The 27,462-nt window shown below is 34.2% G+C and overlaps 1 protein-coding gene across 11 annotated transcripts in view; it reads left to right on the top strand.

The window, feature by feature from the left end:
• LOC117234376 overlaps positions 1–25,463 on the top strand; it is a 135,902-nt gene extending 110,439 nt beyond the window's left edge. For 6 of the 11 annotated variants that reach the window (XM_033495511.1, XM_033495509.1, XM_033495512.1 and 3 more), the window contains 11 exons: positions 8,200–8,456; positions 12,610–12,673; positions 16,623–16,718; positions 18,735–18,835; positions 18,912–19,043; positions 19,123–19,296; positions 19,790–21,673; positions 21,916–22,054; positions 22,145–22,267; positions 22,350–22,739; positions 23,006–23,049. In XM_033495511.1, coding sequence (XP_033351402.1) covers positions 8,200–8,456; positions 12,610–12,673; positions 16,623–16,718; positions 18,735–18,835; positions 18,912–19,043; positions 19,123–19,296; positions 19,790–21,673; positions 21,916–22,054; positions 22,145–22,267; positions 22,350–22,739; positions 23,006–23,049 — 3,404 coding nt within the window. Of the gene's footprint in view, positions 1–8,199; positions 8,457–12,609; positions 12,674–16,622; positions 16,719–18,734; positions 18,836–18,911; positions 19,044–19,122; positions 19,297–19,789; positions 21,674–21,915; positions 22,055–22,144; positions 22,268–22,349; positions 22,786–23,005 lie in introns of all 11 variants that reach the window. The other 5 variants (XM_033495514.1, XM_033495505.1, XM_033495515.1 and 2 more) reach the window with 4 other exon arrangements.
• Positions 25,464–27,462: the final 1,999 nt, after the last annotated feature.

The raw sequence follows: 27,462 nt of genomic DNA, 5'->3' as shown, positions 1-27,462 counted from the left end.
GCTACTGAAGCAACGCGAAACAACAACAACAAAAATAAATCATGTCCTTTGCCGCAGTGGGATTTGGTCGAACCATTGCCCATTGTCCACTTTTTTCCCGTCCCTATGGTAGTGAATCTGTTTGTAACCATAAATTCAATTCGAATTGTTCGCAAGAACGCTGAAACAGAATCGCATCGTGTAAATGAAGCTGCAAACAAACTACTGAAACGCGAAATTATTATCATACTAAGAAACCACGCAGCGTAATAAATCATTGTCGCTGTAAGTGCTGTAGCTTACTCGGACGATTTAGCTTATTCGAAGGAAATTTGGAATTTTAGTTTTCCAACTCCATTTATCTGAACTACGTCTATCGAAACGAAATTTTGGTTATCGCCTGATTAATTGAACTTTTACCGATTAAATTCGCTTGTCCGTGAGTTCCTATCGTGTGAACGGAAAATAACAGATAGCTAGAGATATCGACGAGTTTCTATTATATGAACTTCATTTATATATACTATCTGTTCGTCGATATCTGTTCGGATAAATGCAGTTCTACTGTAATTACAATAGTAAATACGTATGGATTATTCTACAATTACGCTTCATAGCTATCTCCTACTTAGAGTAGACAGCGAGTTTCGTTGAAATTTTTATCAATTTTACAAAAAGAAGTCACAGAGAATCTCCTAAAATTATGAATCTGTAAAATCCCTATGAAAAATTACGAATCGGTTATTTTGACAATTCTATAGATCTTTGCCGATAAATAAAGAAACTTGCTCGAAACAAGGATACGAAAGAATAAGAAAAAGTATAAGGAGTAATCAACGCTAGTTAAGATTTGTGCTGAAGTGCCATTCGATCGATTTGCTCGGTAATAAACCGGTTGATCGATAAAGAAAACATCGATCGAAATAGACAAACATGCGGAGAACGTTGGTTAATGAACGATACAAGGAATCATGGCACCGCACTATTAATCTTTTAATTGGTCGTTAGAGCCGAAGGGAATAATTGAAACAATTAAACGGGGAATTCTAACTTACGATTGAGTTTTCTCAAGACGTCCGATTCGATTAGAAAAAGGTTTACGAGATAGAAAACGGGAATGACGATCGGGAAGTATTGTGTGTTTCCCACGACAGTGTCGATAAACGATAATGGACCCTTGTGTTTGCCATATTTGTCTTGTCTAACGAAACGTTCCTGTCCGATTGACTGTGTGTTTACCGATCCTGGACTTAACAGATAGCCGCTCATTGAATGCGTCAGTAAATCGTTAACCTTCGATTTCACGATGGGACTTCTCTGTCCGCACCTTTCTTTACTCTTTGTCTCCTTTGTTTTCTCTCTTTTTCTACCTTTTCGATTCGGACGCATTTTACGCCAATAAAATTGCGTACAGTGGCTACGAAAATCATCGTACGAGGGTCGTCCAGATATTAATAGTCGTCGGTTTTGAAATAACAACGATACAAATGCATTTTAAAAACTTCTTTTTATTTGCAACTTTAGTATATGTACTAAGTTAATTTTCAATATAATCAGCAGCCCTATTTCAATGCTTATCGTAACGATAAATACGAGTTTTTGTATGCGTCATACACTTTCTTCGTCATTCACCTCCGCCGTTTACACGTAAGCATCGTCTTGCACAGTTCCGCAAATCATCGTTTCTTGCGAGAAATGTTATCGTTGATTCTATAAGTACATTCAATCTCGGTCTAGTCTACACTGTAGAAAATCTACTTTCTGGACAACCGTTTATTATATCAACTACATGTATATCAATTATTACAAAATTACAATTACCATTAGATTTATATCAATTATGCTCAAGTATTCGTACATTAAATTTCGTATCATTTGCAGGTATTTTCATATGGTAACTAAAATTTCATATTAAAGTTCATAAATAATTACCAAATAAAATTTCATGTTATAAGTGGAAACGAAATGACATCCTCGTTGCGAAACTACTTAGAAATACTTCTTGCGGGCACTGTACTTGCATGAGGGAATGGATATTTGGTGCGAATGTTTCTATTAGTAAGTAATTGAGTTTCGAATATCGATTCAGATATACATATTTATCATCGACGCAGATGGTTGTGAAAATCACGTCCGACCATCAGTGAGTTTTGCATGGTAATAGTATGTCGATTATAGGAAATCTTTCTGGAAGAAGCAGTCCAGTGAAATATTACGAAAAAGGATTTTCTCCTAGCGCACATAATGCTTGCAAACTATGAAAATCTTGTATGAAAAAATTGTGCAAACTGTCATTAGAAAAGATCTTGTGAAGCTTCTATTTGAGAAACCTGAATGTTTAAGAGTTTGAACGTGCTCGTCCTTTTGTACAAAGCAAGCAAATATAGGCGAATTAACGAGCGAATCAGTGAGTCTTACTCATTGATCACATCTAATACTATGTTTGGTTTGGTGGAAGTAAACGACTTAAAATTACGTCATCTTTAGGACGATGCTATACGTACACAGGTCTAAGATAATATAACATAAAAATGATAAATTCGCGATTGAACGAAGATCAGACGAAAATTAGACGTAAAAGCGGGAAGTCATGTCGATGATTAATCGCTATACGTTTATACGAACGCGTTAATGCTCGTGCTGAGAAGCGAAACTGATGGATCTTCCGCCTCGACCCGATAATATTTCAGGAAGTAGCCGAGCTACGAAAGAAAATGCGATGACTGACGTACAGTGCGCTTCCTGAACGCTGCTGAACTTTCTTACCTCTGAATGAATGCCTGCTACACGAATGAACTTTCAGAACGAATAATATATCGTTTTCTCTAGGTTCAATAAGAAAATTTTGTTTTCAAACGTTGATAGTTGTATGAATGTGTAACAAGAAATCGCAAGGAATTGCGAGTTCGAGTTATAAATAGCATTTCGAAGCTTTTTGGTCGAAACCTGTCGCCACGCTTCATGATTCAAAATAAAAGAAAAACGTTGTACGATCGTCTACCTAAATTATTAATAAAAGCCTGTAAAAGCGATATGGAATTCAATCGAAATGGAATTCTTTCCAATCTTTTTCAATAAGTATGATATAACGTATATAATAATAGTAATAATATAATGTATGATATATAACTTATAGTATAATATATCGCATAGTGTAATATAACGTATGATTGATATACAATATTTTTCAAACTATCGCGAATATCACCGTGAGAAAAAGGAGAATGGTGAAAATATACTTTTAAACCGACTGGTATACTCGGCAAAGAACAAATGGGGAAAAGTAACGAAGCGATAACCTCGATGGAATTTACGCGTTATAAAGTCTGTCGGTTTCTTTGACTGATAACACGTATAGCTGCAATTAGGTTAATTAGACAGCGACAGTGCGTGAGCACGCCACAGGCAGTGGCGGATCCAGAAAGGGGCGATTCAAGAGTAATAAAATATAAAAATGCTATGGCAGATATTGAAAAACTTATAATTAATGCGAGTTTAATTGTTTACGCCGTAGTATCGGACAGAGGTATTAAAATATAAATTACAAGGAAATTTTAAATCTCGTAAAAGAAGGTTCATAAATGTACCTGGTCGTGTGCTTTTACACATTTTGCCCCACCCAGGAAACTCACCTGGATCATCTACTTTTACTGGTCACGAGGACGCCGTAGGACGTTTACGTTCTCTTTCTATGAATCGAACTTACCTTTTATATCATCTACTATTATTTATTTGTTATAAAACATCCGGGTTAAAACTGACTCGCAGTTATATTCCTCTTTGGTTTACATCTATGGTCTACTTTTTCAAGCTTAACATCTTTCATATATAACAATTAGTTCTGAAATTTATAACTTAAACTTGGATTAAAATAGAATTATGTCTATAACGTAATAGACAAATTATGTTTATTACCTCTTATGTTCCTTATTCTCTATACTTTTCCTATTTATATTCCGTCAGTGTCTAATCTTCAGCAAGATACAGATCCAAACAGGAACGTAAAATATAAATTCTAAGAAGTAAGAAATTCTAACAATATAAAATTAAAAAATACAAAAATATAATACAAAACTATAAGTTATGAAATTATTCCCTGTTCCTCTTTGGTCCTCCTTCTACTTTCTCTCTCCTGTTCTCCTCTCTCCCTATTAGCAACTTACCTTTTATATAAATTATTAACAAATTAAACAAATAGATACAAAAATTCGTAAATTCTAGGAACACGTGACATCGAGCTGGATGACTTTAATCGTCTAATTTTACGAATTCATTCTTCCAGAGTAGACAGCATTTTATTTTAGTAAAGTATATATTTCGTTATAATATTTCATGTCGATACTTGGAAATATTAGCAGCTTTTGAATTATACTATCGCATGTTATGAAATGGGATGTTTTATCGAATGAAACATTAAACGCATATAATCCTATCAAAATATATATTCAATCACTGTAATTTAATATTACCGTGACGATGCATCCAATGTGGATTATGGTAATGAATGGTGCAAAAAATGGCTCTGTACTACATGTGGAATTTTATATTTGCTATCTTTTATTATCGAATATCCATTTTATTTTACACGTATCATAAAATACCCATTCTATTTTATCATTTCCAATAATAAAAATCGGCATGCTATATAACAAAATATTTTTTCGCTCAATTTCTAATAATCCTTGGATAAGTGTTTTCTTACACGAATAATAAATATAACGACGAATAACAACAAACAAGAAGATTTATGTTATCGAAATAAAAAAGTATAAATCAACATGAAGAGATAGGTCCCCTAATCTTTGTTGACCAAGCATTTTTACTTGACTCAAGGATTTCCAATAATAGTATCAATAATACAACGTACAAAAGCAAATGACTTGCAGTATCATCGCAGGAAAATACAGCAATTTTCGTGTTTATATTGATTAAGCTTTCTCCGCGTACATCAATTCCTAATGACAATTCGTTCTCATAATAACATTACATATAAGACACAAAATAACACTATAATAACACTAGTGCGTACTAACATAACACGTTCCTTCTTCGTTTTCTCACTCAATAAATACAGGACGTTCACGTTATTAGTTCCCAGCGTTTTTCTCGTAAACGATAAGTATGAGGAGAAAATGAAAGAGGGAGAAGACGAATGATTCAAAGTGATGTACATATTTACGATAATATTTTCCTCGCAAGTGCGTAAATGCACGTGCGTTCTGCAGCTGCGCTATTCTTTTAAACGGAAACCTCCCGTTTCGTTTCGCGCACATCGAACCCTCTCGTCTTCTACGAAAAAAATGTATTAGGGTAACACGATCGAAAACTGATTACTAATTTAAAACTAAATATTTTAACTTCAATTTTTTAGAGTTTATCATATAAAAGACAAAGAAGACATAAATACAATAATACTGCGTTACGTCTTTTCTCGTTTTTGATACTCTACAAAATTAAAGTTAAAATATCTTTTAAACTAGAAAATGCGCGAGCATTTTTGCACTTGCGGGAAGAATATTGTCCCGAATATATAGATCACATTGGACCAGTCTTTCTCCTCTTTCGTTTTTTCCCCTCATGCTTGTCGTTTATGAGAAAATCGCTGAAAACTAATAGCGTGAACACCTTATATATCCAAAAGACATGAAGTTGTTGTTTCGGTATTCCTTAAAATAAAATTGCAATAAAAAATGTTAACTTCTGCGAAGGACCATGAATAGATTGAACCTAACGAACTGGGATTGTATAGGCAGTTGGGAAATTGGAAATTTGTTAATTAAGGTCAACTCTCGTGCACATGGAAGCTAGGTGTCAATGTAGGTTCTAAGATAGCATCGATTAATTGGTTTAAAATTAAATTTTTTTATCTTACATAAGCACGGAGTTCTTTTATTTTATTTACTTGGACGCGTTTCAACCGAATCGCTCTCTAGATGAGACATCGTTACGTAAACGTGTAAATTCTAAGGAAAATTCTTTTTCTTCTTTTTCCAATGAAGGACAAGTTTCGTTATCGAGTGGATGTATTCTGGGAAAAAAAGCATGCAAAAGGTTGGAAATAGGAGAAAAGTGGATGAATCGATTTTGAAAAGTGTAGTTGTGCAGGTAAGCGAAAAGTTGGGAATTTGTTAATTAAGGTCAAGTCCTGTATTCTGCGCGCATGTGAAAATTCCCATTATGTTTCTATCTTTCCATTGTAAACTCTACAATGCAACCGACTGAGAAACCGAGTAAAATTAAGTCTAGTAATTTTGTTTAGCCACTAATTTTATTCAAGTAAAGCGTGTAAGGTCTGTTTAAAGGAAGAGTGATTAGCCAAAATTATAGTATATTTTCTACAATATAATATTTCCTAAAATTATAACAAAAAGTAAATTAATATATGTTAATAGTATTAGAAACACTTGCAGAGCTTCGTAAATATGAAACAAATTATATATAATTGTAAAGAAAATGTGACAATTTTTGAGAGACTGCGCTTTGGTTATAATAATTGTGGACAAATTATAGTCAATTAATGACAGTAATCTGTAGAAAAATACCACTAACGATAGAATTTTCTTTTAAAAGTTAATATTCAGTAACAAAGTTAACGTCTTCTATCGTCTTGTCATCTGGAAAACTCTTTATCCTCGGCTTCTTCGAACCTTTCAAGATCCAATTTTCTTAGTCTGCGAGAGAAATTATTTTTTATAATTTATTAACAATAAAAGCATAATATTATTGAATCATCCAGGCACGTGACCGTCTACTTATTGTTTCCAGCAGAATATTTACACAAGCAGCGAGCGTCATACTCTCGCAACAATACTCTTAATAATTCCGAACACGAGCCCCGATATAGATTATTATATTTCTGCGTATTCATCGTCATTGACCATTTTTGTTTGCGTTCAATCTCGACAAACGGAGAATCGCAGTATCGCGCTGACGTAGAATTAATCTTCCAGTGATCATCAGTTTACTGTATTTATAATTTATGAAAGATTCATTTCGTGACTGCAACTATAGAAAAAGATCTCCAGAGCGGTTTGATTTAAAAAATAATTTTACTTTAATGCTACTTTTAATATCGAATGGTAATATTTCTCGAGATAAATGTGCAACGATGTGCAACGTGATATACAAATTGTGACAAAAACAAATTCGATGCTCACAATGTACAGCATCTCAAAAACATAAATCCTACAATTCCATAAGACCATTGTTTGTCTTTATTTCAACCATTGACCTTCTAGTACAAAGATAAATTGCGGGTAACATCAAAAGCTAAATGTCACCCACCATTCATGACACGTAAACTTTCTTTGTTATCTCGATATTTACGTGGAATCAATTATTCGAAAAACGCCCACATATTTACAAAGAAGAGAGCCTGTATTTTATGTCATATTCCTCTTCGTACTTGGTTTATTTTATTGTTAAAAAAATTCCATGTTTTCATTGATAAACGTCATCGTGTTATTTAGCGTTATTTTTAATGTTAAGATAAAAGTCCACTTGAAAGTAAAACTATCGCGAATTGCTCTCAAGAGTATCTTGACGTAGTGTCCACTTGTGAGAAATACTCTCGAGAGCAACTCGCGATAGCTTTATGTTCAAATAGAAACCTACCTTAATGTCAAATCTCTGATAGCACGGACAACAGAGCATAAATGAGAATTATTAGTTTTCCAGAGAAAAATTTACCTGCAATCTTCTTGAATATACGCTTTTGAATATACAATACTATTAGAACCTAAAATAAGATAAAAGAGCAACAAAGAAATTTACCTGTTAGAATCGTAAGCAAAGAACACGGTCACCTGTCTTTAATCTGTACTACCTTTAAAGTGTTGAGAGCGACTTTTCATCTTATGGCGACTCGTGCGGTCGCTCTCAACGTATTGTCCACTCTTACGAGAAGTACTCGCGAGAACAACTGACAAACGAATACACAGTGAAACTGTTATTGCTGTAGAGCTGCCCTCGTGAATATTTTTCGCAAGCTGACAGGACACTGCGTTGAGAGTGACTATCCGATCTGACAGTGACTTGGATAGTCGCTGTCCATTTACGCAACTGTCCATTTACGTACACTTTCGAAAGCAACTGGCGATAATTTTACTCTCGAAGAAACATGCGCACCTATGTACCTTTAAGGCGTTAAAATCGCGCGACATATTTCATCTTACGATTCACGCGATTCACATCTAACGATTTCTTCGAATCGGTTCGCAGAAAATGCCGCATTGCCAGCATCCGGCGTATCGGTGACTTTGACGGAAGTGCGCAATGAAGCCAGGACAGATACGACGTTTAGACGCTTGTCAGAGGTAGACCGCAGCCTGCTAGAGAGTTTGGATATCGGTCGTTCCAGGCCCAGACCCACCGGTCGATTCCTGACGATGCACAAGAGACGCCGTAAGAGGCTTACCACGAGATCCTTAACCGAAGAGCCTGGTATCCTGGACGATATCTTCCACGGCCTGGTTCAGGTAAGCCATTGATCGACGAGGATTTAACCTTATATGTATATGCGTAAAAAGATGCCGTTTTCTCGGAATCGTATCCACTGTTATCTATAAGATTCGGCGTATCTTACGATACGTATCGTTTCGATATTTCATTCGTGTTATTAAGGGAAGTTGGTTAAAGGAATAGAACGTATACAGATTTTATAGGATATTAAATTTTATATTTGAATAAAGTGGAAAGCTTGTAAGAAAGGAATATATAAGGAAAGGATATCATTGAATGTTTTATAAACTATACTTCTTAATATTGGATTAAAAACTTGGAAATCTTGAAGGTAAACTATACAAGGTTTTTCGTTTCTTCTTCTTCTCTTTTTTTTTTTTTTTTAATATCAGATTAAAAAGTTGGAAATGTCGAAGTTGAAACGTAACGAATGAGAGGAAAGCTTGTAGATTATTTTTGTTTAAATTGTTCTTCGAGTTTAGATCGTGACATAGTGAATTGCAGTTTAAGACAAACTAGACTGCGCTATCTCGTGTTATAGAACGTCGGGAGACTTTTGAGCTAATATTTTGAAGTTAAGTTTAGTTGTTTATATTAGTATCTTTGATCAAAGTTGTTGAAAGCTGGATCATAAATTACGGAATAATCGTATCGCGTTATATCTGTGTCAAAGCTGCGTCATTACCTCGATAATAAAATATATGTAACGTGTATGAAATCGAAAACTAGATGGTTCATATATTCCGTTCGAAGACAAATGCCAAGTTTGTTAATTTTTTTATTTTTTAATATCGAAACTTTCGTATCTTCGTATTTCCAAATCTTCAAGTTTACCAATCGTCTAGAAGAACGTTCCAATCTTTCAAGTTTCGAAACTTGAAGACCCCGAAACTTCCCGAAAATTGATATCGATACAAGCAACGCGAAGAAGAAACTTCGCGAAACTTCAAATAGTCTCCCAACCGAAAGGTAGTTGTTTCCTCTTGAGATACTGTTTTAAACTTTCCAGCAGACAGGATACATTGTTTACGGCATCGATATAAGTACCGAGGATTTGGAGATTCGTGAAACTTTTTGTCTTACGTACATATACTTTGAAAAATCTCGATACGAAATGAAAATTTTCGATCTGCGTGTTAATTTTCTTGCTGTTCTTCGCTTCAATCCCCGGAAGTAATGTAAAAAAATATGACATACTAAGCGGAAGTTATAAGCCTCTGATTTTATTTTATTTTATATTATTTTATTAACCGATTGGAAAAAGAACACATTAGCGATGCAAAAGCAGGAAAGTTACCCAGGTGAGTGAATAATTGAACCAAAATTGAAATAAAACACTGTAAGTGCCAAAATTGAAAAATTTTGATTTTTTATTGGAAATTATTCTACGTACCAATGAAAATACTGTAGTATAAAATTTATGTGCAATTTCCATTTCTAAATATTTATTAATAATGCTAGAGAATGGTTTCATGATGTCGTTTCTAGTTAACTGATATTTAACTTTCGTTTATACCATCTATCTAAATGATTGAAACATTGAATCGTTTTTACAACTAACAGATAGCACGAACGTAATTTTCTTCTGCAGATACACTTTCCTTTTTCATGAATTTGTGAAATTATCATGCACAAGTTTTCTTTTCCTCCTGAAAAACTCGTTTCTTAGCACTTACAGTGTTTTTTTACAAGCACTCTTCAATTAGTAATTGTAATTACTGAAACTAGTTAATACTTAATTACTAAGTAATACCTAAGTACTTAAATAGAATTTAATTAGCGAATATGAATTAAAAACTAATGAAATAAAAACAAATCCAACGGGACAAACAAGATCTAAAGCGACATAGAAGGTCGTTGATGTTAAAGTAGATAAGCGAGATAATTGCGGAAAAAGATCAGTAGATGCATGTAATTTACTGTTACATCCACGACGCTTCATTTTTTCTGACTGATTTTGTACAACTTATTAGATCGAAATAAAAAAACCAATTAATTAACGGAACCGGTCCGGGTAATCGGATCGATAAAATCCGAAGTAGTTAAGACACTTAAACTGTTATGTAATTGAAGCGGAAAACCGATGACACCGGTCGAATGATCAGAACCTTTGTGCAATTTAACCGGTTAAATGCTAATACATTGCTGGTCAGTAATGATCGTGATACTGGGTGAAAGTCATTGATTCTGCTTAGAATTTACGCGTTCGTTGATTCTCATGTTCCATAGAAAAAGGGAAATATCGCTGTATTACGAGAACAATAACACCGATGCGTAAAGCGTAATTTTTTAAAGAATAAAAAAGGATCGAGTTTACTTAATCATGCTCGTAACTATAAAAGAAAGAAGATGTTTGATTGCAAGATAATTTTAGTTTACAGAGAAAAAATAATAATGTCTACTTTTTTCTTTTTTTTTTTAGAAATGCTGAAAATGTGTTTTTTAATGGACGGAAATATGAATTTTATCATTGTACTGAAAGAAGAGATTACACTTTAATAGGAATTATTCCTGTACAGTTGTTAAAAAAATTTACAAAACACATATACATAATTTCGTAATGTTCAACATGCTGAAATTCGAAGCGTAATTTCCATCATTTTAATTTTATCTGTTAATCAGAATAGTTGTAAAAACGGAGAATAATAAGTTACATGTAGCTAAATTTGAACAAATTTTTTGTTATACTTATAAATTTAATAAATGCATGACCCATTCTATATATATTTATATATATATATATATATATATATATATAGAATACACACACACTCGGAGGATCAATATTCCATCTTGTGCTTAATGGCATAAGGGTACATTTAGCAGCATATTCATCCAAGTTTCAATTTGTTCCACCCTTTTAAAGTGAAAGAAGATGAAGACCTTCTATCTAAAATCCATTTGAACCTCCTTACACTTTCGTTATTAATTTAAATTCACGTCGATTTTAAAAAGTTGAACGTCAATATTATTATAAGAAGTGTGTGCAAAATATTCACGCGCATTCACTTTAAGATAATATATTTTCTAACGTCAATTAAATGTATTTACACGTCCCTAAATTCTATTATTTAAAGATACAAATGGTCATGTCGTATTAAAAGTAAAATTTTACTTGTTGTTCGTTACTGCTTGTATTTTTTGTAAAATTCAGCGATAGAGATTAATTTCGTTTATGTAGGAATGATTTCTGTTACAAAGTTCAGTCTTGTCGTTATCGTTCATTACAAACTTGCGTAGCTTGCTTAACCTTGATACGAAATTTCGCACGATATAATTTGTTTTCCTACGATCATCTTCGATAATAAACTGAATATTATATTATATTATCTAAATCGCGTATAATATTAATATATATTTGTAAATGTATAGTGCCTCGATTAGATCACCTAAATATTATTTACGATTGAATGAGAAGCTTATCAGGACAAAGTTAAATTATTTCAGGGCACAATTTTTTTCCCAAGGTCGAAAAATATAGGGTATCATTTAAAAATACACCGATAACCTTGAAATCTTCTAGAAAAGATGAACTTGAGAAAAAATTCTTCCCACCGTTACACATGCTTCTTGAAATAGTTTAGCTTCGCCCTGAGAAGTTTTTTCATACAATCGTAAATAAGACAGATATCTAGTTAATCTCGCGTAACTGAGATACCGTGTATACGGCCAAAAAAATATTATCCGCAAAACAATTAAGTATTACCTATGTATATATATAAAGGTACTATATAATAATTACATCAATTTAATTATTAGTCATATCCTTAATTTGCTATTAATTCTGTTCTCTAATAAACGAAATAAACGCAAAGGTACATGTGGCAAGCATTCTGCGAAACTTTCGTATTCCATACGTTCAAAAGTTTCTATAGCAGAACGTTTGAAATTTACTGAAAGCTCTCTTTGAATCACTGCCCCACGTATGTATTATTACACGTTTATTGAAGCTTGCTATTGCTCCGAGATATTTCACGAAACGACACGAGAGAGTTCGATTAACAGAGCCACGTTCCAGATCCTTAATGATTTATTTTATTATATTCTCGAGAAATGGACACGGTTGTTCCATTACAGTGACATTGTGCTCGGGAACACGTTTCAACCCTTTCTAGCGGCGATCGTCTATTTCACTGTCGACCTAATGCGATATTTGATGGTTTGTTGCAGTGCGTGTTACAGAAGGCTAGCAACTGGCGATTTAACGCGTTCACGCTGGAAACGGTAACGGGAGGTAAGCAATTAAGAAAGAAGAAGAGAAAGAAAAGAAGTTTGCTTGTTTCGTGGCTCGTTGAACCTCGACAACGCGAACACGTCGAATTTGAAAGCGATAGACGAAAGCTCGAGGTTAGGCAGCTATTTTCCAAAAGATTAAATTAATAATCGAATGGAGTAAATTGGTTGAAGATATTTACGTTCGAACGAAAAGTTTTATTGCATCAATTGAATCATTAATACGTTCCGTGCTTTGTAGGAATTGCATGCTTTTAATTGAATTTTTTAAACCAAGTCAATCTGTTTGCTTGAAATATCTAATTACAAATAAATAACAATCCTCTCCGTTGAATTTTTTATATTTTGATAACGTTTAATCGTTTTTCTGCTATTTTCAACAAATAACTGATCGAGAAGCATATTTTTCCCGGTTATGAAAATTGCACGACTAGTATTTATTAATTATTAGAATAATTTATAACAAAGTTTGCAAAATTCTCGATCGCAAAGTTGAGGCAGCCTGATGTTCGTCTGCAATGCGAATAAAAGCTGATACAAGTAAATTTCAGCTGATCAAGGTTTAATATGCATTACTTGGTAAAAGGGTGGAGAATATTCCTATTGCCAATAGATTATGATGATGCAGTGAATATTTATATCTACCTTTTTTATATTTATATTTGCTATGTTGAATATTTTTTTATATTCTATTTCATTAAATGTTTAATACTATATGTCACTTTGATAATACCAAAGTAAAATGCACATTACAGTTTCTAGTAAAAATAAGATTTGATAGTTGTTCAGAGAAAGATATTCTCAATTTTTTTATTTATCCTGTAATTTAAATACCTACCGGAGCTGTTTGTTCCATCGGGTTGTTGCGGGATTCTCGCGGATTTTTGTGTATAATGTTTTATTAATACCCACGCCCCGCCACGAGAGAATGTTTACGTTATCCACGTACTGAAAGCTTCAGCGTTGTATTATGTATTTTATAAAGCAAACTGGCTGGTACGGCGTTTTGCTTCTGCCCTGTTAATATTGCAAAATGTCTTTCACAAACAAAGTATTTCTTCCGAGAAGTCGTTTCTGTCTGTTGCATGAATTCAAACGAGAAGATGCCTTACAGCAACAATACGATACCAAATCTAAACGAATGATATCCGTGAGAAAATAATTTCACTACAGGTTGGCGCCATACAGTAGAATACAAACTTCGTCATTCAGGAAATGTAAATAATTCAATTCCTTTTTAAAAGCTATTACAAAAATTATACAAATTTAAATAAAATTTTAACGTTGTATCGTATTGTACTCTATTCATTCATTATACCGAAGCTTATGCCTATTACAATGTTTTCGTGTACCTGCCTGCTTGATACATTTTGTTTCTACCTCGGTTTATTCCTTCAAGCTAAATCTTGGTAAATAAAATTTTAACAAGGTACTCAAGTACAATCGTCCTGTAAAAAGATTTCACAATTTTTGGAAAAATATTATATACATCTAGCACGAACCTAGCACGAAATAAAAACGATAATTTTATTATTCGAAGAAAATTAACAATTTACGGATCGTTTGATATACGAAGAAAATTGGATAAAATTGTATTTGCTAATGAAATATCGACGGTATAATGTAAAAAGAAAACAGCAGATGCATTGATCTATTTTTCGTTTGTACAATAACATAGAGAAAAAGGCAATTTTATAAATTTATAGGCCACAATAGAGCGATAAATTTAGGAGTTTTCTGTAATACAAAGAAAGCACCATAAAACCTTCACGTAGCGAAAAAGCTGCAATAAACAGCAGATACATAATTCACCATCGATGCACGCTTTCTAAAAATTGGATTTTGCAGCGGAACATGCACCAGCATCTCGATATTCACCGTCATGTGTGAAAAAGAATCTTTGAAAATATAAAAAAAAAACCAGAAAAGAAATTCCTAGAAAGAAGCGTCGCTTTTAACGTAATACCGACCCGATTTATCATTCAACGTCAAAACCGCGTGTGAGCATGCAAAGAGCAGCGGAACGCGTGGTATCGAAAAAAAGGGTGGTTCTCGCTTGAAATAAGAGTATTTCGCTTTTCCAACCTGCAGGATCCGCGAGAATCCTCGCGATCCATCGCGATCCAATATTCACGCGCAGCTTGATTTATTTGGCACGAGCCGGAGCAAACTGAGAAACCGTGATATTTATGAGAAAGCGAGAACATTTTCGATTGGTCCTGTTTAAGTCCGGTGCAGTTATTAATTTACACGCTCGGTGGTCATCGATAGCCGACGTTATGAAATTTTTTAGAACGACTAACTGATTAAGGACAAACCCGATAATTTATCACAACGTGATAAATACAGTGGAGTAACAGGGAGACAAAATTGTTGGAACAATGGAATTTTCGAAGAACAGAACAATCACGTTTCTGACGTAAAATTTCATCTGTTCAAAGACTGATTAACGTCGATTGGCAATTTCTTTAAATATGGATCTGGTATCTTTTTGCCTGCTAAATAACGCAATTCTTTCAACGTAAGTAACCGCACAGAGTTAGGTTCTTTTTCTACTTTGAACCATCGAAGCCTTTTTCCGTGACGTGAGAAAGCACCATTCCAATTAACACTCTTTCGTTCGTTTTTTCCATTTGTTTAAAATCGTCGTTATTAATTGTTTTTATCGCTTTATGTTTATCTAAAATCATTTCATTACGTCGGTATATTTCGAAGGTTTTTCCGCTGTTGCATTTACCGAGGAATCCACGTACTTTGGATAATGATCGATATCATCTTTTTGCTTTTTAATGTGAATTTTAATGCGATCTGCGATCGTGGCTTTCCCGGCACCGTGTATTTCTGCTAATTCTGTTACAGTTACATCGCTTTCGAGTTTTTCAATTATGTGGTATTTTGTTTTCATAGTTAAAGCGCTATTAGTTCTACACTGAATTCTTCAAATCAAAATTCATCCGAATTTTTCACTATCGAATTCATTCTCGAATAGAGAAAAGAATACATTGTGTATGGTCACTATGTTTCGTATGTGAATACTATTGTATACGAATGAAATACGTATGTACATATTTGAAACGGAAAGAGGCATCCGTTACTAGGAAATATCGTGTTCGGATGATAGAGCGTTCGGATATTCGGATAATAGGTGTTCGGATAAGGGGGGTTCTACTGCACTTCGATTTCCGACAATTTTCAATTTCATAAAATTGTAGAATCTAGATGGGAGAAATAGTGATGTAAAAGAAATATTAAACGAATCCTTGGAATTTCCTTTCCATAGCCACAGTGTCAGGAAACAGAACTGGAGAATGTAAATTGATTAGAAAAATTGAAAACGAAGTGTTGTATTAAACCAACGTTGATTCTCAGTAGATTAAAACAAGACAAATTTCATAGACTAACAAATTTTCAACAATGTAAACGATTTGGATAATATCGAGATAATAATTAGAAGAAAATGCACTAAATACAATATAATATTTTGCAAAATGTAAATGTCATGGTGTCGCGTATAATCTATCGTGGCTTCCAGGGTAAAATATATAAAATTCGCGTGACAGTCGACGTGTTAACCGGCTTTGCTGTTAATTATTACCAACTTGAATGCATATGAAATATGTTTTTCTTTTTTTTTTCTAATGAAACTTTAATCGTATACAGTGTCTTTGTGATATTAATTAAATTTATGAAAATTTTATACAAATAATACTAAAGAGTAAAAGCTATTAGAAGTGTGAATCGCATCCGTGTAAACGTTATTAATGTCTTCTTTATTCCTTCCTCTCCCCTCGTTTTATCTATCTTCCTTTCATCATTTGGAATTTTTCTGCTTTAAAGTAGTTTCAGTTTACTGTTATTTAATGTCCATAAGGTTTTAACTCGACGACACGGTAGCTCGACTTACAGCTTAGATACCATTCCCGTCGCATCACGTTGCGTTTGATTTTCAGGACGTTCGCTTCCGGTACTATGCGTCCACCTTTTCCACTGGTACGGACTTCTGGAGTACTTCAACCTGGACGTGGTAACCGTGTGGAAATTGTTCGGTAAGTAAATAGCGAAAGCGATCACTTCGTCAAAACCCGCGTTAACCACGTAAACGCACATAAATATACGCCGCGCTAAAAACGTAGTCAGACACTTTTTGAATTTTCGTAAGACGCGATTTAATTTAGAAATTATAAACTCGTTCGTAATATCACCAAGTTTCGTACTCGTATAATACACACGACACATTCGTAAACAAAACTCGATGGTAACTGTTCGAATACCTTCGCAAGCCACTGTATCGCTCCCGTTTCTCCGATACTGCGTTTCCGTGAAGGGCAAAAGCCGCGTATACCTCCGTATTAATGATCGTTGCTCTCTTTCTGCACGAAATTTTTACGTCATCGTCGGGCATGGAATACAGGTCGGAAGCTATTCGTCACCATTAAATATTCAAAAGGGGAGAGTCCCGTGAAGAGAAACAGCCCTCTTTACGCGCCGTACGTATTCGTATTTATAGACTGTACACGACGCTTATTATTTATTTATTCTGTATAAAATTTCCATACAAACAGGATTTATGTAGCGACATGTATAAAAGAGAGGTTGGATGGGGTTACGTGAATATTTAAGTCCGCAATCGGTCGACTAAAACAAACTTGGCTACGCGAGGATAATTGTTGCAGTTTCTCTCGATAGAGAGGATGATGGATAATAATTATTGAAAAAAGTATCGAGATGATCGACCGTATTATTTGTTCGAAGGTATTTTAAAGGATTTACAAGACAAAGCCCGAGGAGATTTACCTAAAATATTGGATGAAATAATTTGTGGTTTTCTGTTGCGCAATCGTTCATTGTTGGGGAGTTATATCGTTACAATTAATTAAGCGTAAAAACTCGCGTGGAAATTGTTGTGGAATATTAAGAATGATAATTTTGTTACATCCTCATGTTCTTCGATGCTTGCAGAGTCTGCGATCTAACTTCGCCGTAGCCTCGAGACATTTTTAATTATGTTACTTTTTCGATCCCTTGTTTTATTTATTAATTTATTTATTATCAAAAATTTATTTACCAAGTAATCTTCGATTCGGTACTTTGCATTTCTTGACATAAATTAACTACGAACTAATATCTCGTTATCATCTTCGATTCAGTCGCTTCTTCATCTCTCTTCTCATCTCCTTTTTCCTCTTTCATCTTCGATTCGTTTGCACGTTCCGTACTCTTTATGTCTTTTATCGTTCTATTAAAAACTCATTTTGTATGAAAATTAAAACATTTATATACATATAATGAAACAGTAGAAGGATTGTGTCTACACATTGAATAAAAGAAAATGAAACCCCCAATCATCCAGGAACAGATCATAAATTACGGAATGGAGAAAAGGTAATTTTTGGAATTTTTGTCTGCCTTTGCTTGTCTCGTATCACGTAAAAACTACTGAACCGATTTTCATGGGGTTTTCTCTGTTCTATAACTTAGTATTCGAGAAAGACGATAGATTATGTTTCACCTCGATCCATTTCTTAGAAGATGAGAGATAGCCTGGCATCCAAATTGTATGCGCTCCCATATTTGGTAAAACTCAAGCAACGATGATTACTGTTCACGTGGTGTTTGTTCTGAGATCGAATCCTTTTATAATGTAATACTCTTTACTACGAAGAATCACCTAACTGTTAGTATAAAAAACACGTAAAATTCAGCTGCTTAAAAATCGTTCCGTATATCCACGCGAACAAGCACGCGGGCAAGAGCTAGTTGTTAAATAAGAGATCGCGATAGAAGTTTAAATTACAGAAAAATAGAAATTTTATCGAACCCTTTCGCTCGTATCTTTTATTACATCGTTACATCATTTAAACAACGAAATTGATAAAGTTGTACGTTTCCAATACACATAACACGTTAGATGCGAAGAAACTCGCGTGAGCAACTCTTATTCTTTGTAATTCGTTTAAACGGTGATTCCTATCGTTTAAGCTAATTTTTATTTAAAACAGCCACGCAAGATCTAAAAAACATATGGCAAACAATTTAATCATACTCCGTCTTCTCCCATTCAGCCTTCATCGAGGAGGGTTATCACAGCACAAATCCTTACCACAACAGTATACACGCGACCGATGTGACGCAGGCGATGCACTGCTTCCTCCAAGAGGAAAAAGTAAGTATATACGACAAGATTTTATGGCTTGTAAAAGATGAAGCATAATGAGATATGCAACGTTGTAAATTTACAGATCAGGGCGCACTTAACCAACTTGGAGATTATGGCGTCGCTGATTGCCGCGGTGACGCACGATCTGGATCATCCAGGCGTCAATCAACCGTTCCTAGTTGCCACGAGCAATCACTTGGCTGCTCTCTATCAAGTAAGTCGACGCAATTTTCGGCATGTTTAATACACAGCTGCGTAGAACTGGTGAGAAACGTTCGTTGACGGTTTCCCAGAACACGTCGGTTCTTGAGAACCATCATTGGAGATCAGCGATAGGATGTCTTCTGGAGAGCGGAGTTTCCGATCAACTGCCAGCCAACGTGAGGCCAGAACTGCAGCGGCACATCAGTTCGTTGATTTTAGCGACAGACATCACCAGACAACAAGAGTTTCTCATTCGATTCAAAGTAAGCTGTGAAAAATCTTGTTAACATTCGTCATCTTATAGGCAATATTCACACGCTAGCTATTTATCGATACAAAAAATACTTTGAAAAAAAGAGATTTTACAAAGAAGATGTATTTGGCTTATTTTTAACGAATATCTCTTTGCGTCTGAGAAAATATAAGAAATTGATGGAAACAGTCTTTTCGATCCAACAAACTTTCTTCAGACAATACAGCAGTTTTCATTAAAGAACGGTTCGCGCATCGTAACATATGAACAATATACTAAAACTCGAGTAACCAAACGATAATATCAAATTCATTAAAGATATTGAATTTTTATGCGATCTCTATTTTATCTATAAATATAAATACGTACTAGGAAAGAAAATTGCGTGAAAGCAAAGGAAGAGAGAGAGAGAGAGAGAGGACTCTATTTCTTCTATCGTTTTCATATCAATTTAATATCTTCTTTTTATCATATTTCATCGTTCTTCTGCCGTATGTTTGCAGCATTACTTGGACGATAACCTGCTGGAAATGAGACGCGCAGATGATCGGCATTTCATTCTGCAAATAGCCCTGAAATGTGCCGACATATCGAACCCGTGCAGACCTTGGGACATCTCGCAGAAGTGGTCGCACAAAGTATGCGAAGAATTCTTTCGTCAAGGTGATTACGAACGTCGTCTAAACCTTCCGGTGACGCCATTATGTGATCGGCATACCACTAGCATACCAAAGATACAGGCTGGATTCTTTAAATTCGTGGTGACGCCTCTATACGAGGAATGGCATCGTTTCCTGGGCGATGGTCTCAGTGTATCGTTAATGGAACACCTGCGTACAAATCAGAAGAAATGGGAAGCTTTAATTCTGCAAGAAACAGCGAAGGATACGGAAACGGAAATCTCAGAACTCGAGGAGGTGGAAGACGCCGTCAGCTCTGTGGGAGATCCAGCTGCGGAAGAGGATACAGCAAGTATCGATTTGCTGATACCAGCTGCGTACGTTCAATCCTCTAAGATGCAGAGTCTGCCAGCGCGAATTGGTCTGGAACGCGTTGGAAGACGCCATTCCGTACCATTAAGTATCACGCAACCTATGACTCTTCTTCCACGAAGTAACGTTAGGCGTGAGAGTCTACCGACCGAACAGAGCAAATCGAGAAATCTTTTATGGAAATTAGATGACCAAAGTCTTTTAGATCCAAGCTCGATGTCTTTATTATCGTCCAAGACTAGTATACCCGAACTTTCCCCGAGTGCCAGTAATACAGGGGAAAGACCGGTCAGTGCTGAAAGTCTTCTGCCAGAAACCAGCATAGCCAGTATCACGAATAGCACTGAAGCCTCGAGATTAAGCACGGTATTACAATCGGATGTGGAAAAGCCAAGTACGCAGACGAAACAACTGACGAGACAACAGACCTTCCCTCCACTACAACCGTATGTCAGAACAAGGTACTTGTCCACGACCGCGGAGATGTCGCAATGTTACTCACAGATCTTATTAGAGGCAGACAGTTCGGCTTCTTCCTCGTGCTCGGTGAAAGAGAAATCGTGCTCGGATGGCCGCTGCGGTACTCCCCCGTCAAAAGAAATGGATACCAGTAACGTTGTAATGTCGAAAGAAGTAAATATGTTAAATAAGAGACGAGGTTCTGCGATTCCGGAAACATTTAGACAGAAAACAGAACCCGTACCAACTATCGAATATCCACGTCGTCATTCGGTTCAAACGATCCGTATAGAAGATATCAGCTTAAAAAATCGATACAAACGACCAACTTCTGCTCAAGGAACAGATTCCACGCATGTCTTCTACGCGTCTTTAGCCGGTTCACGTACCGACAAGGATGGTCACAGCATCGAGGAAGAATCTAAGCCAGGTACTATCTTCGTCTCGAAGACGATATTAGAAAGTGAAAAGTCGATAAGCGAGGAGCAACGGACTACAATATTAAATAAATCTGAACAGTATGGTTCGATAACCGTTACTACGAAACCAAAGTGCACCAACTCCGAATTACGAAGATACTCAACTCCTGTGCCAGAAACTAAGACAATAACGACTGATACCAGTGGTAGACGATTTACCGCGATACCAGTATCCTCCGAACTTAGCACACATAAAGTGTTCTTTATTGGTAGCCCTCCAGATTCGCCGCCCCTTGTTCAGAACGTGTCTTCGTCGAGCGACAGTGGTAGCGACTCGCGAAGAGCAGATACGAATAACGAGATTGTTTCTATCGGTAACAAACGGGATCCGGATCCTATGAAAGAACGAAATTCAAAGGTAGCCAAACTAAGTATGGATATACAGATGAAGGAGAACGTTGATCCGCGAGCGATAGAAGACACAAAAGGAATTAGTTTGTCTAGAAAGGGAAGTCAGGTAAAGTTCCGTAATATATTCAATGCCTAATATACAGCTTCTAGATCTTTTGAACAATTAATTTGTTTAAAAATAATAATTTATAAATTTGAGTAGTTAATATAATAATGAATTATAAAGAAATAATTGTGTAACTTAGAAATGGCAGCACAGAAATTATAATTATATTTACTGCAATATTTTAATTTCTATTTCATCTAAGTACGAGTTCAAATTAAAGTATGTTGTCGATCATTATTTAGTCATGGACCAGACGACGTGGCTCTGCTCCAGTTGGCCTCATGTCTAGATTGGATGACATTACGGTACCAGCTATACCAACCAGGGTTGATCATAGTTCCAGGCGTGGATCTGTACCAAATGACATTACTAGACAACAGGGTAAGAGAACAACAAATAATAGTTGTTCTAAATCTCCATAAAATCAATAAAGCGTGGCTAATATTATAATAATATTTGCTGTATTTTCAGGCGGTGGCTTTAATAGATTAGCCTTAGGACCTCGAGAGGGTAATGTTGCAGGACCTCGAAGAGCAAGTCTCCCGCAAGAAACTGCTCTTGGAAATCTTCTTGGCAATATCTTGTCTTTAACAAGTATGTATATACGCTATATAACTAAAATTGTAATTAACAAGTTTTTGCTTGAAGTTTGTTACTACTAGCTGCATGTTTCTAGATGAACGAGAAAATCTCCCAATAAATAATAACAATAATAATAACAATACCGGAAATAGCAACAATAACGGAATAACAAGAATAATCGATAGTACCGGCCCTGGCATGCCGTCACCGCGGCGAGGTTCAGTGCCAGCAGACATATCCGAATTACGCCGTGATATGTTCAATAGGAGTAGCATAAATGGTAAGCCTCGTAATCGGAAAAAGGTATTGAGGAGAAGGAGTTCCGGAGGACCAGAAATGTTCTCTGGAGGATCCACAGATGGAAACGATAATGGCACATGGCTTAAATGGAAGAGGGAACTAGGAAAAAAGGACTCGATTCCTGAACCGATCGTCAAACGAAGAGGTTCCTTGCCCATAGAGATGGTGGCCATTACTCATGCTGGTCGGTACAATCATAGATAAAGGAGGATGTCGTTAAACACAAGCCGGTACCATTGCGTTCTCCACTAATATTTTTACGATGGAATTGAAAATTCGCTAGTTCTCACTCACTCACTTAAATATTTTCAATTCGTTAGCAGCATTTTAGTAGAAAATCTAGCATTGATCACATAACACTACGTACGTTCGATATAATCATTTTACATAGAAATAGGTCATTCGAATTATTATTGGCCCTAATGAAATCACTGTGTATATGCATGCCAGGATCAGGATCAGGAGCACGAAGATCTAGCTTATGGAGGCTTTAGCATGCAGTAGAAACAAGTGGACCGTCCGTGTTATCAGCGGTTAACATCAGATCATCGAATACTACCGTACTGACAGTCTTTCCTTACAACGTTAGCAGCAACAGCGATGATTGACTTCCACGTTTCTGGATTGCCAAAACTGGAACTCTTCTAACCAACTGTAATTGGGGGCAAGTGAATTTTGTAAAATTAATCAAGATTTCTATAATAATATTTGCAATAAGAAAACGAAGGAAAATGTTTGCGGCGATTTATTAAACGATCGTTAATAATAATTTTATTGCCGTTATCCCAAATACTACGCGTATTATATGCCTATAGTAAAGAAAGTGAAACAAGCTACTTTAAAGGAAAATGGTATATGTATATCTTTGAACATCAGTATAGTATACAAATTCAAGATTGGCAGATTGTAACATGAAATTTTGCGACAGGGTTAAATAATAGCGAACGAAGAATGAAGAAATATGAATTCTAAATTCTTCCCCGCAATTAGTGCACCCGCGTGGAAGAAGTAAAAGTAATATACGCATATTAGTTATGTGAGCTCTATATTCATTTGTGCCATACACAAATGTTGTTGAAAACGAGACACAAGTCAAACACAGGGTTCAAAATATGACGATTTTAATAATTAAAATGCCTAGGTTCGGAGAAGGAGAAAAGACTGGTAGAGAAACTCACCGTTATAAAATTAGACACTTCTAAAGTGGCACATAAACTGATTGAAACCTAATGACATTTGCTCATAGTTAAGGAAATTAAAATTTTTCGAAACAATTGGGATAGAATGACGTTTTATCTTCATTCGGTTGATCATACGTAGCGTGCGTCATTCCCATCAAATATTAAATACGTTTCTGTACCCACCTCGAACATATGATTTTTTATTTTTTATCGACCATGTTAATGCAAAACAAGTTGAATTTATTATTAAGTCGAAAATAAGAGAAAGTAACGGCTATGAAAAAAATAGCTCTGATAGGAAAAAATATACTCAATATCAGATGTAGTTTTATTTGAACTCTAATGAAAATCAAGATAGACATTCCATTAAAACAAATAGCGTACACTGCATAGTAACATGAATGAGAATTAATCATGATAAAGTTGTAATTATCGCTATTTATCATTATTCATTATACTATCATAATCATAATCATAATCATAACTATTGTCATCATCGTTGTTGTTATAGTTATAAATGAAATCTTAAATGACCGTTCAAGTAGATAGACATTGTAAACTTAGGAAGTAACAATATGTGCGTTTAATCTCAAAGTTAATTAGTTAGAGAATTGCGTGAAATTATAACCATGATCGTTTATTATCAATGAAAACTAAAGATGGTTACACGATGAGTGGGTTTACGGTACGTGAACCGAAATCAATCAAAAGCCACAAAAATTCGTTTATATTATCTATTAAAATATTAATTTAGTAAAGAGCGTTCAAGTAGTAAAGTTTAGTTACTTAAAGTACAATTATTAAACTGCCTGTGCACAAATATGTACAACACGGATTCAAGCGTTAGTTTATTTTATTATAAAATTTCTGTTATTATAAGGTTATTACAATTGTATGAAAGAGAAATCTTTAATAGCGTCTTGAATTACGTTTTCTAGGAAGTAAGGAAAGTTATAATTTATATCACGTACTGTTATAAACCTATCGTCCCTCTGACTGTCAGAAAGTAAAGAAATATTATTAAGCCATTACAGTTCAGTAATAATATATACTGAGTCTAAGTTTATAACTAATTAAAGTAATAATTGATATCTGTATTGATGTAATATAGATAGGTGATCCACTTTCCAAGCAAAATATTGCAAAGCTTAACAAACTCTCCCTGGTAAAGATTCCAGATCTTCTCGATGCAAGAACTATCAGAGCTTTATGTGTACTTCACTCAAAATGACCAGAAAACAAAGGTGAAGAGAATCGCCTTGAATAGATTTCAAATCTTTGAACACAAAATATGAAAACGATTCTTAAGTTTTCCTACTTATAATGCAGGGTCACTGCATAAATGACTCGTTGTATAAGTGTATTGACAACTAAGTTAGTATAAAACTACTAGTCTTTCTAACTCTTAATATAATTTGTATATAAATATAAAACTATATATATACATCTCATTTGACAAAGAAATGCACAGACAACGCCAAGGAACACATTGATAAACGCTATTGAAAAGTTTCAGTGAAAAATTTATTTATTTATACTTCTCTAAATACTTATCTTTACAGACAGACCAATAAAAATGGGACTAAATGGAATCTCTTTGTGAAAACGATAATTGACTTAGCTTCTGAACTAAATTTGAATTCAATAATATACATGACCATTCTGTCCAACTACTTTTTGAAGAATTTACGGCACCTAGATATACATACATGTTCCCTGTTACGATACAAAACATGCCTCATTCCAATAGAGAATTATTGATGTTCTTCAAAAATTCTCTTCTGCCATCCTATAGATATGTACCATGTATTTATATTACACTGTTTTCTAAGATTATATTATCGCGGATGTGCAAAATTAACGAAACAGTTTATTAATTATTATTTTATAGGAATGGATGTAATAGAATATTTGACATACAATGCATCAAGCAGTGTCTATGCTCATATAAATATCAATTTTTTATGCCAAAATCTTACGCTATTATATTATTATGAGTCTTTAATCTTTTATTATAATCTTTTTTCAAGCTTTTACTCGATCATTTTATTTGCAACGAAGGATCAGTAAAAAATAAAATAAAATTCTAAAAATTCAGGGATATAGTTTTTTGTTTAAATTACTGTATTGATAAAAATTTGGAATTATATTCACATTAAAGTTATATCCAATGTTATATTTATATGAAATATACTTTTTTGCAATTTCCTTACAATTTTTTAAAATATCGATTGTTTAAGATCCTAGATTACTATAATTATTACTGTTGAAGTTCACATAATATGTATGCACATTTTGATACCTAACAATGGCCAAATTATTTATAATTTTTTTGTATTATTATTTTTAATACATATATAATGATACTATAAATAATTTTGTTTATACTCCATTCATAATGAAAACATAAGAAAAATGACAACCAATTGTCTCTCTCTTTCTCTTGAGGTATATTAATATATTGAAACATCTGCGATACGGTGAATAATTAATTAATGTATGAGTGAAATTGAAAAGCTTGTTCCCAAATTTAATAAAATGATTAAGTAAATTAAATCAGAATATTTCCTTTCAAAATAAATCAAACAAGTGAATACCACAGAATGTCTCTTTTTTTAATTAATATTCTTCTTTTTACGTTGAAAATATTGAACATTGTAATTATACACCAGCAAAAAAAAAAATCGCGTGCAATTCGCAGTATTGGAAATGTCAATTAACAAGTAACAATTCGTATGTAATCGGTCTGACGATAAGAAAGTCGTTATGTATTTTCTATAATGTTACTGGTAGATAGCTACTGCGTTAGATACAATTAAACGATGTGTTCTTATCATTATTCATAATTAAATTATAATGTCGTTACAATAAACGCAAGATGCGAAATAGTATGAAATGGACATGTGCATGTGTGGCAGCGATAAGAATGTGAGTGTAGTTCAATTTATTGTCCTATTTATGGTGGACAGTGTGGAAAAAAAAGTTAATATATATGTATATGTATGTGGTGGCTCTACATGGCCTATTATATTATTAGATCGAAATTACTATAGTAGATAATTATAGTACCCAAATTTTCTATAATTTTCATTTGGTTGTATTGACTATTTATTTCGTCAATGTACATGCAATTTTACTCATTGTACGGTACAACTCCCATTATAAGTTTCAAATTGAATGATACGTGATACAGTATGTAAACCCATCTTCTTTATTAAAAAAAACACACAAAAGTTATATGAGTATATTTTATTAGCTGAGATACATCATTCTTATCTCGACTAAAACAAAATTATCTCTATCATTCTTTTTGTTACAATTTTTTACTGTTAATCAAATATTAAACTGTCTTAATACTAGACCGCGGATTTTTATACATTTAAAGAAAATTTGAAGGTGAGAAAATGCATAGAATACATACATATAGAAAATATATAAATATCATAATAATTAAATATTATAGTATTTAATAAGTAAAAAATTTCTCTACATAAATCCAATTTATTAGATCATATTCCGAAGGATATGAATTCACATAAAAATTCATAATTTACTAATTACTTGATTGCGGGCTTTTATGCATTTATACGAAATTTGGAATTTCAAAATTGCGCGGAATGCACATAATATGAGAAAATATATGAATTGTCCAAAGTATAACGCTCTCTGTAATACTTGGTAGATAAAGCAATTTTCTACCGAGATTCTACTTCTCTAATAAAATTC

Source organism: Bombus vosnesenskii, unplaced genomic scaffold (assembly GCF_011952255.1).
Source record: "Bombus vosnesenskii isolate JDL3184/JDL3185 unplaced genomic scaffold, Bvos_JDL3184-5_v1.1 scf7180000013304, whole genome shotgun sequence".
In the NCBI taxonomy this organism is placed as follows: domain Eukaryota; kingdom Metazoa; phylum Arthropoda; class Insecta; order Hymenoptera; family Apidae; genus Bombus; species Bombus vosnesenskii.
This window is presented reverse-complemented; position numbering and strand designations above follow the sequence as displayed.